General features: G+C 48.0%; 1 protein-coding gene across 2 annotated transcripts in view; it reads right to left on the bottom strand.

Moving 5' to 3' along the window:
* Positions 1–12,947, bottom strand: part of TF (transferrin) — a 28,213-nt gene extending 15,266 nt beyond the window's left edge. The window contains exons 1-8 of one of the 2 annotated variants that reach the window (XR_011426648.1): positions 12,793–12,947; positions 10,712–10,875; positions 4,978–5,086; positions 4,003–4,179; positions 3,120–3,267; positions 2,292–2,347; positions 1,340–1,518; positions 390–567 (exon numbers count right to left, since the gene is read on the bottom strand). Coding sequence is in view for 1 of the 2 variants with exons in the window: in NM_001081946.2 (NP_001075415.2) it covers positions 390–567; positions 1,340–1,518; positions 2,292–2,347; positions 3,120–3,267; positions 4,003–4,179; positions 4,978–5,086; positions 10,712–10,875; positions 12,793–12,835 (1,054 nt within the window). In the remaining variant the exon portion in view is untranslated. 2 annotated transcript variants of the gene reach the window in all.
* Positions 12,948–13,526: the final 579 nt, after the last annotated feature.

The following is a 13,526-nucleotide window of genomic DNA, read 5'->3' as shown; positions in this document are numbered from 1 at the left end:
TCCAGCTTCACTCTGGCACATGTTGACCATAGTATTGGCTGCAGATGTGCAAGTTTGTAGCAGTTTCATTCTATTTGACTTACTTTGCACCAGGCTAATTGGCTTCACAAAGTGGGCAGGGCGGCCCTGACTCATATAAGGGAAATGATGCTGATATCAATCCAAGTCATCTTAAGCAGGAATTTCCCTTAATGCCCTTTGGGGATGTCCAGGCCCACCTCATGATGACTGATGTCATTTAGCATCCATCTAACACTGGGCGGCACAGGCAGGGCAGATAAAGGAATATCAGGGCAGGCGTTCGGTACCTGGAAAGAGTCTATCACTGGTCCCCACCCTCACCAGGTTTCCAAGCTCCTAGGGTGACATGATCCTCCTCAAGTACTTACGTATATCTTCCCTTAGATTCCGAATAGCAGTGACATACTCATATCCCAGGTACAGCCAGGTGTCCATCGCAGGGGGAATCCTTAAAAAGCCAAGGGCAGAGTCCTTAAACAGCAGGTCCTTCCCATGAGGGGAGCTGAAGAGATGGAAGTCTTTAGATTTTTCTGTGCCAAAATGTTCCTGTTTATAGTAAAACACAACAGTGAATGGCTATAGCAACAAGGCAGGCTGCAAAGTGGGACTGAAGAAAAACAATATTCCCAGAAAACTGAATTAAGACCACGGAATTTTCAAGATGCCAGGAGAGAGGGCAGTCAGGCCTGCTCTTTCCACCAAGTACCTTCTCCACTCACAACCCTCTTGGGGCCACACCACACCATTTCCCTGAACGTGGTTCTGTGCCTGTCTCCCTGGCTGGGTCGACAGCTCACTGAGTGCAAGAAATGCATCTCCTTCAGAAGCTGACACTGTGTGATTGCCACTTAAACTCTTGATGGACAGATGGGAGGGCTGTACAAGAGAAAGTTGGGTCAGTTCTGGAATCCCCCTACTCTAGGAAGTAAAACTGACTGTGCATGCCTTTGCTGTCAGGCTGAGGGACATCAGGAGAGAGATCATTTCCTTCTGGGGAGGTGATGGAAGGCCTCATGGGGGAGGAAGTGTTTGCCCTTGGCCTAGAAGGCCTGGTTTATATGGAAAGAAATGGAATAGAACAATAAGGAGCCATCTTCATGTCACTGGTCCAGAATGAAAGGGTCTGGCACATGATAATGCAGGACCAGGCTCTGTGTGACTCTGAGAGTAATCCCTGCTGGGCGCTTTTAGACAAGTGGATGATGTGTGGCATGGTTCCCACTGTGTCCTGAAAACAGAAGGACTTCTACAGTGGCAAGAAGGGAATGAAGGAAAATGTCCCAAATCCAAACAGGAGGGAGGATGGTGGATTCAGTACCTGGGCCTGGTTGAGAAGCCCCCAGATCAAGTCCTCCTTGCCGTCCACACTTCGGGCCACAACGGCATGGGAAGGGATGCTGGCCAGGTAGCAGTCCTTGTATTCATCCACTGACTTCCGGGTGTTGTCCCTGCAGAGCAGCTGATACTCGTCTCTGTCAGCCTCTTGTGGCAGGTTCTCTGGGGGAGGAAAGCCCAGATAAGCCGACGGCAGGCAGAGCCATGAGGTGGGGTGCCCCTTCCCCTGCCCTTGTAATCCCACTGCATCACGAAATGTATGAGCTGAGAGGCTTGGGGCAATCACTGAGGCCAGAGAACATAAGGAAACTGACTTGTTCAAGATCCCACAGCCAGTTACAAGCAAAGAAGTATCTGATGCCCAATGCAGGTGTGACTGCCCCACACCCCACAGTAGGTCTCATCTCAGTAGGCCGACTTCAGGCCAGGGTTGGCCAGACTTGCCCCCAATCCTTTGCTGTGGCAACACTGACCAGGAGGAAGGGTCCCTGTGTTCAGGAGGTTGAATGATGGAAAGAGGCCCAGGAATCCAGATGGGGACCGCACAGCCTCACAGCTCTGCACAGGTGGAAACCCAAGTAATGATAAAGGAGGAACACACTATGCTCATGTCTGACTCTTGAGCATGAAAAAGGGGACAAGAGAAAAAAGAAGAGGGGCTGGCCCCGTGGCCGAGTGGTTAAGTTTGTGTGCTCTGCTGCAAGTGGCCCAGTGTTTCATTGGTTCGAATCCTGGGCGCAGACAGGCACTGCTCATCAAACCACGCTGAGGCAGCATCCCACATGCCACAACTAGAAGGACCCACAAGGAAGAATATACAACTATGTACTGGAGGGCTTTGGGGAGAAAAAGGAAAAAAATTAAATCTTTAAAAAAAAAAGAAAAAAGACGGCCCACTGATTGGTAGGGGATCTGCAAATTCTTCTGTCACTCACCCAATACTGTTGAATGCTTGACAAAGGCCACGTCCCCAGCGCCATCCGCCAGGCACCTGTGGGGTAAAGACACTTGAGGAGGGTTCCTGCAGGGCAGGCCCGTCTCCTCAGGCTTGAAGGTCTGATCACACTGTCCAGCCTTGGGACCCACAGCTGAGACAGCACCATGGGGCGCTGATATCCAGGGTACCACTGAGATGGGGGATGAGCCCACAGGAGCTGGAGGTTCCTCACCATGTGCCCCAAAGCAGCAAAAAAGCACTGAAGATATTTTAATTCAGAAAAGAGTTTTCAAACTTCTGAAATGGAGAATAAAGGAATAGTGTCACCTGAGGAAGGAGGACCCTTGGCTGGCTATAAACCTCAAGGATATAACCAAGGGAAAAGAGGGAGCAAGAAATCAGCCACATGAGCTGTCTGCACAGGAGTAGTGAGGGGAGGCAATAGAGAGGCCAGTGCATTGAGCAGAGGACACTGCTACAACAAAAAGCAGAGGGTCACTCACTGAAGAATGGCCCAGACACTAGGGACATGGCTGTTCCCTCAGGTTCTGCCTAGGCCAATGAGAGGACATACTGGCCAGGTTTGAGGGCTGTGGGGAAACAGAAGGCGTCCTCCGAGAGGGCCTTCCTTGTCAGTGTCACATGAAGGGAGCATATGCTAGCCTGGCCTGGGGAGTCCCAGCTGATCGCTGAGTCACTGGGAGAGGATTAGTCTTCCTGGATGCCCCTGTTGCAGGCTGGGCTCTGCCATGGGCCAGGGAGGGTCTCCCAACCTAAGGACATTGGGTATTTTGGTGACCGTGGAGCAGCAGTCGGTCTCACTCACTTGAAGGCACCTGAGTAGCCAAAGTATGGTTCGTGGTTGGAGCAGGCACACTTGTCTGTCCCTTTCCCCACACACAGTTGACACAGGTTGGGGACAGCTGTCCGATCTGCACAGGGTACGCAGCTGCCCGCGAAGAAATTGGACACTGCTGCTCAACACAGAGACATGGAGCACATGGTGTGAGCAGCCTGGCCAGGTGCAATTACAGCTCCAGCCCAGGCTCATTCAGCAACAGACAGTGAGCAAACCAAAATCAGTACACCCAGTCCCAGCTTGCCCTTTTGTGTGCTCCTTCTTCAAGACCAAGCATTTCCAAAACGGGAAAGTTAACCCTTGTCATCCTACCTTCCTCCCTAAGAACCAGGCCTGTGCCTGCCACCAACCAAGACCTGTCCTAGGTCGCTGTCAGCCCCTTTTGCTGCCTTGTCAGACTGAAACAGCTCAAAGAGAGGTCTCTGGGAGCTGTGTCCTGGAGAGGTGCAGGCCAAGCTCATGGCCAGCAGATGTCCACCAGAAAACCCTCTAGGAGAATGAGACACACTGGGCCACAGACAGGAAAGCACCCTGGAGAAGCAGACAACAGGGCCCAGCAACCTTGGCCCTGACTGAAGCCCTCTGTCAAGCTTCATCCCCTTCCTCCCACTGCTCAGGACAGCCCCTGGTGGGGTGTTGGGAGCTCAGAGAAGAAAAGATTCAGCTGACACCCCCCAAGGGCTGCTGGTGCAATAGACCTGCCCATTTAAAGCTGGTTTACTTCCCACTTCCACCCCCAGAGTCATCATACATGATCTCCTGATGGTGTCTGAGTGACCCCAGTATGGCCTGTGGGGGCATCTGAAGAAGAGATGCCTGCCCAAGGGCACTCACCCTCCTCCCTGCTTACCTTTCTGAAGAGATTCACGTGGCTCAGGCAATTGCCAATAAAGTAAGCCAATGGGGATGTTCCACCCAGCAGACCTGCCAAGGCCCGTGTGGCAGGACTTCTTGCCTTGGAGCTGGTTCAGCTGGAAATTGCTGTTCTTCTTCACCACGGCCACAGCATAATAGTGGGTTTGTGGCTCTGCAAAGGGATAGCAGGAATGAAAGACCCTCAACCTGGGCCACAGGGGAACACTGCTGATCACTACTGGGCTCCTGAGTAGGGAAGGGTAACTCCCAGGCCACACTTACATTGGGTTGTAAAGAGGGAGGGATCAGAAAAACCTTCCTAGGCTTACAGGGAAAAGAAAGGACAAGAGGGGGACATTTGTAATAACCCTCCAGGCAAATACAGGGGCAAGAAAGCCACATGCACATGTGCCCCAAATGCGCTCACCTATTCTGGCCCTGCAGGGTGTCGGCCCACACTTACCAACCCAAGCCCACCAAGAAACTGGGGTTGTGGCACAGAGGCCACATTGCTAACTCCCTCTAAGTATTTCCTGTCCCCTGAAATAGGCCCAGGGACAGTCAAGTTGCTCTCGGGAGAGAGGCAGGGCTGTCGAGGCTCTGAGTGTGTTTTTCTGTGTGGTCTCTCCCCTGTGTGTGGCACCTATCATCTGAAGGACTCCTCTATATAGCTCTAAACCACAGTAATTGGGTCAGGGTGCAAACAGCCTGCACTGTTTCTCCATGGAGCATATTTCCTGTCTCAGGAGGTCAGTGTCCAGAGCACCAGTCCTCAACCAGCCCAAAGTCCCAGAGGCCTTGAGTTGTACTGCGGGGGCTGACAGGGGCCCTCATTCCCTACTCTCTCCCCAATGGGGAATGTTCCTCACTATCTAATCTCCATTACCTGCCTGAACAAGACAAGACTCAGCGTCTACCAGGAGAGAACAAGGGCCACAAACTCCTTCCTGGATCCCCAGGGAGAACTTACCAGTTTTGGACCCATAGAACTCTGCCACTACAGGCTTCAGGTTGTAGGGGGAGAGGCCAGCTTCGAACACCAAACCTGCATCCAACGTCACAGCATCCGCTTCGTTATCCTGAAAGCGAACAGACCAGACCTGGATGAAGCCCTCACTTCCAAGGAAGGCCCACCTAAACCGGGGCAAGTAGGGGTGACTGGCGGAGCTTCTTGGATCTGGGGCCAGAGGAACCCGCAGCTTCGCCAGACCGTGCACCGCACCATGGGCTTCGGTTGACTCTGCCTCTGTGGTGAGGGGATTTGGCCGCCATATTCCTATTCCTCCCACATAGAGGAAGGAATGTATCATTTGTCTCTTCTCCCTGGTGAGGAATCTGGCTCTTGGCCCAGACACCTATGCGTGATCTTTCAAGATCCACCTGAATTACAGAGGCTTTACCTGGCAGGCCTCATGGGGGAAAGCTGCTCTCCCAGCACCAGACGGGGTGCACAGCTCACGCACTACAGGCTCTGAAGGGGGTTGCAGTCAAGGACTCGGGGCCGCCTGCCAGGCCGTGCTCATACACATGTTTACAATGTGAGCTCAGTTGCTTCCCTCTTTATCTTGGGCCTTCTGCTGAGGTCCTCCTCAGGCACTCTGTGAAGCCCTCCTCATCGGTGAGGGGAGCCTTGAAGACACTTGTCTCCACTCTGATTCAGTACTCAGTTCTTTTCCTTCCTTTCCTGGGTCCCAACAACTGCAGGAGTCTTTTCTTCAAGGATTCAGCACTTTCTCTGGGTTTATCTTCTTGCTTATACTATGAACTAATGGTTGAATGCTGATTATTACTTCTCTTATGGCTCATTGTTCATTTAATAGACTATTCAGACACATCACAGGTCACCACTGTTCAACTCAGCTCCATTTTAAAGATTAAAAAACAGAGGCACAGAAAGTTTGTCACTTCCCCAGGCCACATAGCTAGTAAGTCACAGAGCTGGAATTTGAATCTAGGTAGTCCGAGTTTATTCCATTACACTGTTACTTGCTGCTTTTTAATTTTTTTAATTTCTGCTTCTACTAACTCTCATCTTTAAACCAACAGTTCCTTGAAATATTATAGGTGCCTTCCCACCAGGTCTAGAATTTATTTTCTCTTAAAGTGAGAAGCACTGTCTTTTGTATATATACTTAATAACATATTTTTATTGCCTTCTTTTCTTGCTTCAAATATCGTTAATCAAATGATTTTTCTAGAAGCCTTTGCCAGTACCCTATGAATAGTTCTTACTGGTTAAATTACAAGGCAGGAAACAAAGCTCCATCATGTGTCATGTTATAGGTAAGTAATAAGACAATAGTATTTCTTGATGTATACCTGAAATTTATATAATGTTGTAAACCAATGTTGCCTCAATAAAAAAATAAATTTAAAAAAAGAAGAAAAAAGAGACAATAGTATTTCCAAATGAAATATAATATTAATAAAAGCCAAAGTATATGTTTGTCTAGCTGAAACTTTTCTTTTAAAGGTTGGGCTCGTTTTTGTTGTTGTTTTATTGTAATAAAATACATAAGATAAAATTTACTGTTTAACCATTTTTAAGGGTACATTTTAGTGCCATTAAATACATTCGCATTGGTAAAGGACCCTTCTCTCCCACAATTACATACAAGATATGAAACAATCTTTGTGGCTTTCTTGGTATCACAAAAGGTGGGTGTAACCTCCAGAGACTCATGCCACCCACCCCACACAGCACAGAATACAAATAAATGAGCAAACCAACAAGAGCTTTTCCCAGAGCAGTGAGGTTGGGACTTTCTTGGCCAAGACACCAGGATCCTGAACAGGAATCACTGGAACCTCAGGGGTTCAGGAACCCAGGAGCCAAGGCCTGACTCATGGGATCCATTAGAGCAGCAGGGGTTCTGAGAGGAACCTGAACCAGCAGGGAGGGGGAAGAAGAAAATCAAGCGTGACCTCACAGGTGCAGATAACCAAACTCAGAAGAAGGTGAGCTGCAATGTGTGGGCATCAACAGGAGCAACAGGCTTGGGCCCTCGAGGGTGGTGGAGCTTGGAACTGTCGGATGCGAGGAGAAGAGCTACCAATGAGGTATTTAGTTTTACGTACAAAGTGAAGGTTACAACCACATAGATAAGCATAGAAAAGGAAGTTATCAGGAATAAAAAGAAAAATTATTTAAACTAGTGCTTCTAGAAACAAAAAATATAATGAAATAAAAAAATGAATGAATGAGCAACAAGTTATTAGACATGGTTAAAGTGAGAATTAATGAACTGGAAGCTATAGCTGAAGAATTTTTCCTGGATGCTGCTAAAAAGAAGTGCGGATGATGGAAATTATGAAAGAAGGATTAAAAGATAATGAAGGCTAGATTAAAGAAGGCCTAACAGGTGTCTTCTTGGAATGCTAGAATTAAAAAAAAAAAAAAAAAAAGGCAAGATTGAAGACAAGGCAGTATTTAAAGAGACAATGGCTGCAAATTTTCCAGAACTGATGAAAAACATGATTCCACAGATCCAGTATTCCCTAAGCAGGATAGGTACCAAGATTTCCACAACTGCAAATATTATAGTGAATCTGTGGAACACCACAGATCAAGGAAATGAAATCTCAAAATTATCCAGGGAAAAGATGATTGAAAGAATGACAGGATAACACCAGACTTCTCAAAACTACCATGGAAGTCAGGAGACAGTGGAATAATATCTTAAAACTGTGAAAATGTCATACTGGAATTATACATTAAGCAAAATTACCATTTAAAAATAAGGGGGAGATTAAAGCAGTTTCAGAGAAAACAAACAAGCAAGCAACTGAGAGAGTTTAACACAAAGAGATTGACTCTAAAGGGTCGCCAAAAGACCATATTTCAAGAAGGAAACATCTCCCAGAAGGATGGTCTGAAACATGAGAAGGAACGGTGAACAAATCAAAGGGCAAAATGTAGGTAAATCCAAATATTCTCTCTCTCTCCCTCTTTCTGAATTTCTGGGTGTGTATACACACACACACAGACATAAACACATGCACAGACACACACATACAAACACAGACACAAATATATTTACATATAGTGCCTACAAATACGTGAAGTATTTACATGTGGGGTTAAAAATGATAGATATAAAATATTAAATAGTAATATCTAAAGAGGGAAGAGGGAAATCTGAGCCACTGTATTCTGGAGTCCTTTTATTGTTTGGGAAGAAAAGTCAGGATTCTTTTACTGTAACACTTTGGTAAGCTAAAAGTATACAGTAAAAATTAATGGGAAATTGGGGCTAGCCCTGTGGCCGAGTGGTTAAGTTCGCGCGCTCCGCTGCAGGCGGCCCAGTGTTTCGTTGGTTCGAATCCTGGGCGCGGACATGGCACTGCTCATCAGACCACGCTGAGGCAGCGTCCCACATGCCACAACTAGAAGAACCCACAACGAAGAATACACAACTATGTACCGGGGGGCTTTGGGGAGAAAAAAGGAAAAAATAAAATCTTTAAAAAAAAAAAATTAATGGGAAATCATTAAAGAATTTAAATAAAGAGTTTAAATTCACTACTAGTGCGGGGGGAGTGGAACAAAGAGAAAACAATGCAAGTGAACACACACATGTACAAACTCAATTTTTAAAAATCAGAAATCAGAGGGAAAGCAGGACTAAGAGAAATCAAAAAGTCATATGGCAGAAATAAGTCCGAATTTATCAATAAAAACAATAATTATTAAAGCTCTAAATTTACCACATAAAATAAATAAGATTGTCAGATTGCGTTAATAAACAAAATCTAGCAATATACAGTTTTCAAAAGACACACTTAAAGCATAAGCACACAGAAAGTTGAAAATAAAGGAATGGAAAAAGATAGAGGAGGGGAATACTAACCAAAAGAAAGTTGATGTAGTATTCTAATATCAGAAAAACAGAGTTTAGTCAAAAAGCACTGCCAGAGATAGCGATTATTTCATAATCGCAAAATATCAACTTCACCAAGAATGATATGGTTATTCTCTCATACACTGCTGCTGGGAGTGGAAATTGACAGAACCACATTGAATTTGCTTAAAAATCAAAGGCACTTGGCATTGTCTTAAAAATCAAATACTCACATATCCCATGACACAGCAAGTCTACTACTACGTATATATTCAGAAGAAACTATTCATACTGTGTCTCAGGAGATTTGTATAAAAATATTCCTCAAACCCTGATTAGAATAACAAAAAATTGGAAACAATTCAAATGCCTAATGACCAGAAAAGAAAAAATAAATTGTGGTACACTAACATAACGGACTATTGTCGAGCTGTGAAAGTGAAGGAACAATAGCGATATTCAACAGCATGGGTGAATCTTAGCATCATATTGAGGAGGAAAAAGCAAGTGTGAGAAGACAGCACACAGTAATGTGATATTTATAAAATTTTTTAAGAAGCAAAACTATATAAGTCTTAAAACTAGAATAAAAAGCAAGAAAGTTTTAGGATTCTGTTTGCTCAGGGTGGGGAAACACATAGGTAGTCGTACGTGGGGCCAGTGGGTTATGGCCCTCCAAGTGGCACCATTCCCACAGAATCCAGTGCTGCTGAACAGTAGGCCTGGAAGTAAGCTCCTGGCAATGATGAAGCTTTGAGAACCTGTGGTGGGTTCATGGATGGTATTATTTTATATTATTAACATTTTCAAAAATAAAGAGGGGCATGCATGGACCAAAGCTGAATGTATGTCATCATTCCAGAGTTATTATTAAGCCATGATAGTAACTGAGGTCCAATTAAAACGCACACACACCCCCCCCCCCAAACCAGTTGTTTATACCAAATCACTGATTTTTCAAGTTAATCCTGCTCCATCTGGCTGAGTCTACCTCTCCCACCTCATCGCTCCTGCCAGCCTCCTGCTTGCTCTGCTCCTGTCACCCTGGCTTCCCTACAGCAACTCAAAAAAGCCCAGCTCTCCCCCGTCTCAGGCCCTTTGCACATGCCCTTGTTCACTGCCTGGCGTATTCTACCCATGGCTCTTGGCAGGCTTAGCCACACTCATCCCTGCGGTCTCAGTTTCATTGCTTCCCTCTCAGGGAGACGGTTACACCCAGGCCAAAGCAAGTTTCCTCTGAAAGTCTCTGTCAGAGCATTCTACTCTTTCCCTTCATTGTACATCACACAATTTGAAATTACATGTTTACTTGTTTGCATGTTTTTCTTCTCTCCTTACTAAACTGTAAGCTCCTCAAGAGTAAGGACCATGTGTATTTAAATTCACCACTGCAGCCCCATTGCCAAGCACAGGGTCTGACCCATGTTCAGATGTGCAGGAACAGTGTTGAAGGAGTGAGGAGTATTTTGGAAGATCCACAAAACAAAGGGATCAGCCATCACCTGCAATGATACCATATTCCTCTTCCCTGGGAGCATCATCCATCTACTTCCCATGATGTATCAAGAACTTCCAAAACCATGTTACATGATAATTTTGATAGCAAACATTCCTGTTTTTTCCCTTGAGTTCAGAGAACTTAGGGCCTCAAAATAGTTCCCTTTCAGAGCCTGCTGGATTTTGCTTTAAGACTCGTTAAAATGACCACAGCAATTTCCATTTCTGAAGTAGGTTTATTAGCATTGAGGGCTGACTGCCCCACACATCAGCCTCCTACCTGTGAGTAAAGAATTGTTCCAAAACAACAGAAGAAAGAGAAAGTACCGGTTTTCTTCCACTCTCCTTTAGGCAGCAGCGACTTACCGCAATGGCCTTGATGCACTCCAGGTAGGAGGTTCTCTTCACACAGGCGACAAGAGGAGGAGCAGGAACAATGCTTTTCATACTGTCGCGGAAACTGGCGCACTTACTGACCTCATGATTTGAGACGGTGCACCATCTCACAGTTTGCTCCGCCAGACACAGCCCTATGGGAGAGAGGCCAGAGGTCCCTGTGCCAGTGGGAGAGACAGCAGCCCCCTCTGAAGAGTCTTGAAGGCTACATTCCTTCTGTCCTGTTTTCCTCCCACTCCTGTCCATGAACACCACAGGGCACAGGTTCCACTACATTCTGAGGCTGGGGACAAAAGAAGGGAACCCTAATGGCCTCCCAGTTTTCTGCTGACCACCCTGTGTTGGCCAGAGGGATGCCACCTTAACCATCAGCTTGCAAATGGAGACCACAGTCTGCTCCTCTGTGTTCTCTGTGCTTTCTTTGCTCATCATCATGGGACTGCCATGTGACATAAGCCTTATCAGTGTGGACAGGGCATTTTTTGCCACTTCAAGACATTGGCTCAATACCAAAACTCTGGGAAGTCAGCAGGGTAGGAACAACCATTTTTAAGAAATAGGGCAACTGTGCTCAGAGAGTGTTGCTTTACCCAAAGTCACCCAGCCTGTCAGTGGTCAAGACTGGCCTTGAAATCAGGCCTCCAGATGTTGGTCTCTGCCCAGGGAAGAAAAGAAGGTATCATTCTGAGTTATCTTCCCTCTGCTTGGCCAGTAAACAGGGGTAAATGATTGATGAGATAATGAATTTGCCTGTGACACTCATCTGCCATCCTCTGATGCAGGAATAACTAGAAACTCCACATATTCAGTGGTTCTCTCTGTTTCCAGTGACCCCTTCCTCAATTTTCACCAGTCTTCTTGGCTGCCATTAGAAGAAAGCTAAAGCCAGCCATGTCTGTAGCTATTAAAACCCCTATGGTTGCAGACATGTTGTCCCCATCATGTGAGCACTGGCACTGTCCCCAAAGCCCTTTGTCATCTCCACCCTCTGAGGATCCACAGCACAGGGCTGACTGAGGAAAGGTGATGCATATCCGAAGCACAAAGCAGGAGATGGGAGGGCAACAGTTCTCCAGGATGCATAAGGAGGGGCCACAGGGAACTTACTGCCCCAACCACCCTTTGTCCCACCTGTCCCATGGAGCATCACAGGAGGCATGAGGAGTCAGTGGCAGACCCTTCCCAAACCGCCCCTCCTGAGGTCCTACGAGCAGGAATTTGTCCTCCGTCACACATTTACCTTGCACAGCCCTATGAGCCACTCTGAGGGGGAGGGGACTAAGGCAAATAATGAGGGGCCGACTCTCAAGGGTAAACTTTTTCAGGAGAGACATGACTAAACATGGACGTCTCCAAAGGTGTGACAAATGCACCATGAGTGGCAGGCATAAGTTGATGAAAGTGGGAGAGGCCATGCAGTGACAGGTCCCACAGCAGGCATGTGTGCCGGCAACTGCTGGTGCCTGGATCCATGCCTCATCTACCTTGACCTGACCCTCCCAGGCCGGCGCTGGGCCGCCTCTCTCACTGGTGAGGAACCAAGAAGTCTGGCTTCCAATCCCATGTTCCGAACTCCTGGGGGCCCTGGCTCATTATCAGGACAACATCAGCACTGGGGGCACCCACCGGACACCAGATTGCCAAGGGGGGACATCAGACCCACGGAGTCAGATCCAGGGATGCCTTGAATGCTACGCTAAGCAGTTTGGACTTGCCTAGGAGGCCACAGCGAAGGGATCTGATAAACCGTGAAGAAAGTGCTCTGTTTTACTGTATTCCACCACTACAAGATTTACTGGACAACGAGGAGGAGGCAAGGAGAGCATGAAAAGGCGGCAGAGGCACCAGCGGAACCAGCAGGTGCGCGCAGGCGCAGTGCCGGCCCTGCGGCGGTACTGAAGGAGGTGCAGGGGTGCCGGGAGGAGGAGCGAAGGAGAGGGCCCCGGGCTGCCAGCCCGAGCGCGGAGCCCAGAGAGTGGTGTGGCGGGGTCCAGGGTGCAAGGGGCGCCAGGGCCGCCGACTCTGCGGGCCTTCCCCGCGCCGGCACTCACCCAGGACCGCGCAGGCCAGCAGGGCGCGGATGGCGAGCCTCATCCTCCCTGGTCTGCGGCGCGGAGCGGCGAGCACAGACTGATCGGCGTCTGTGCCGCCTCCCCACGCCCCGCGCCCCTTTATCCTCGGCCCGGAGGGCAGAGCACAACCCTTGACCTCCTGTGTTTGCGCTACCCGCTTGCCCAATCGCCTTTCATCCCTCCCACTTCATTCCTCGCCCAGGCTGATCACCTCATTTTCTGGGCTCTGGGACAGATCCGTGGATGGAATCCAGCGCAAAAATGCTGATTGAAAGGGAATTAAAGAAAAATCAACCCCTTGTTAAGCTGCTCACTCTGTGCCAGGAGGGAGGCTACAGTGGGCAGGGGCGGGAGTGGGTCTGCTCCTGAATCCGGATGCCAGAGCTGGTCCTGTACCAGTCCTATGTGCTCATTGCACAGATGGAAGGCAGAAGGGAATTGCCCCAGATCCAGAGTAGGACGAGAGTGTGACAAGGAAAGACCATCCTGGGAAAGGGTGTCAGAAAAGACTAGAGCTGGCCTCAAGTCACAGAGAGCAGGCTCACACCCTCCTCTTGTTCCCAGGTGTCCCCAGAACCCCTGCTCCTGGGCTCTTAAAGGCCGGCCCCACTGAGGAACTGTTCTCCTGCCGTGTGCCCCGCTGAGCTAAGATTCCTGGATGGAAAACTTTCCTTCCCTTCGTGGAACCTGCCAGACACCTTGGCCTAGGGACA

Source organism: Equus caballus, chromosome 16 (assembly GCF_041296265.1).
Source record: "Equus caballus isolate H_3958 breed thoroughbred chromosome 16, TB-T2T, whole genome shotgun sequence".
NCBI classification, from domain to species: Eukaryota; Metazoa; Chordata; class Mammalia; order Perissodactyla; family Equidae; genus Equus; species Equus caballus.
This window is presented reverse-complemented; position numbering and strand designations above follow the sequence as displayed.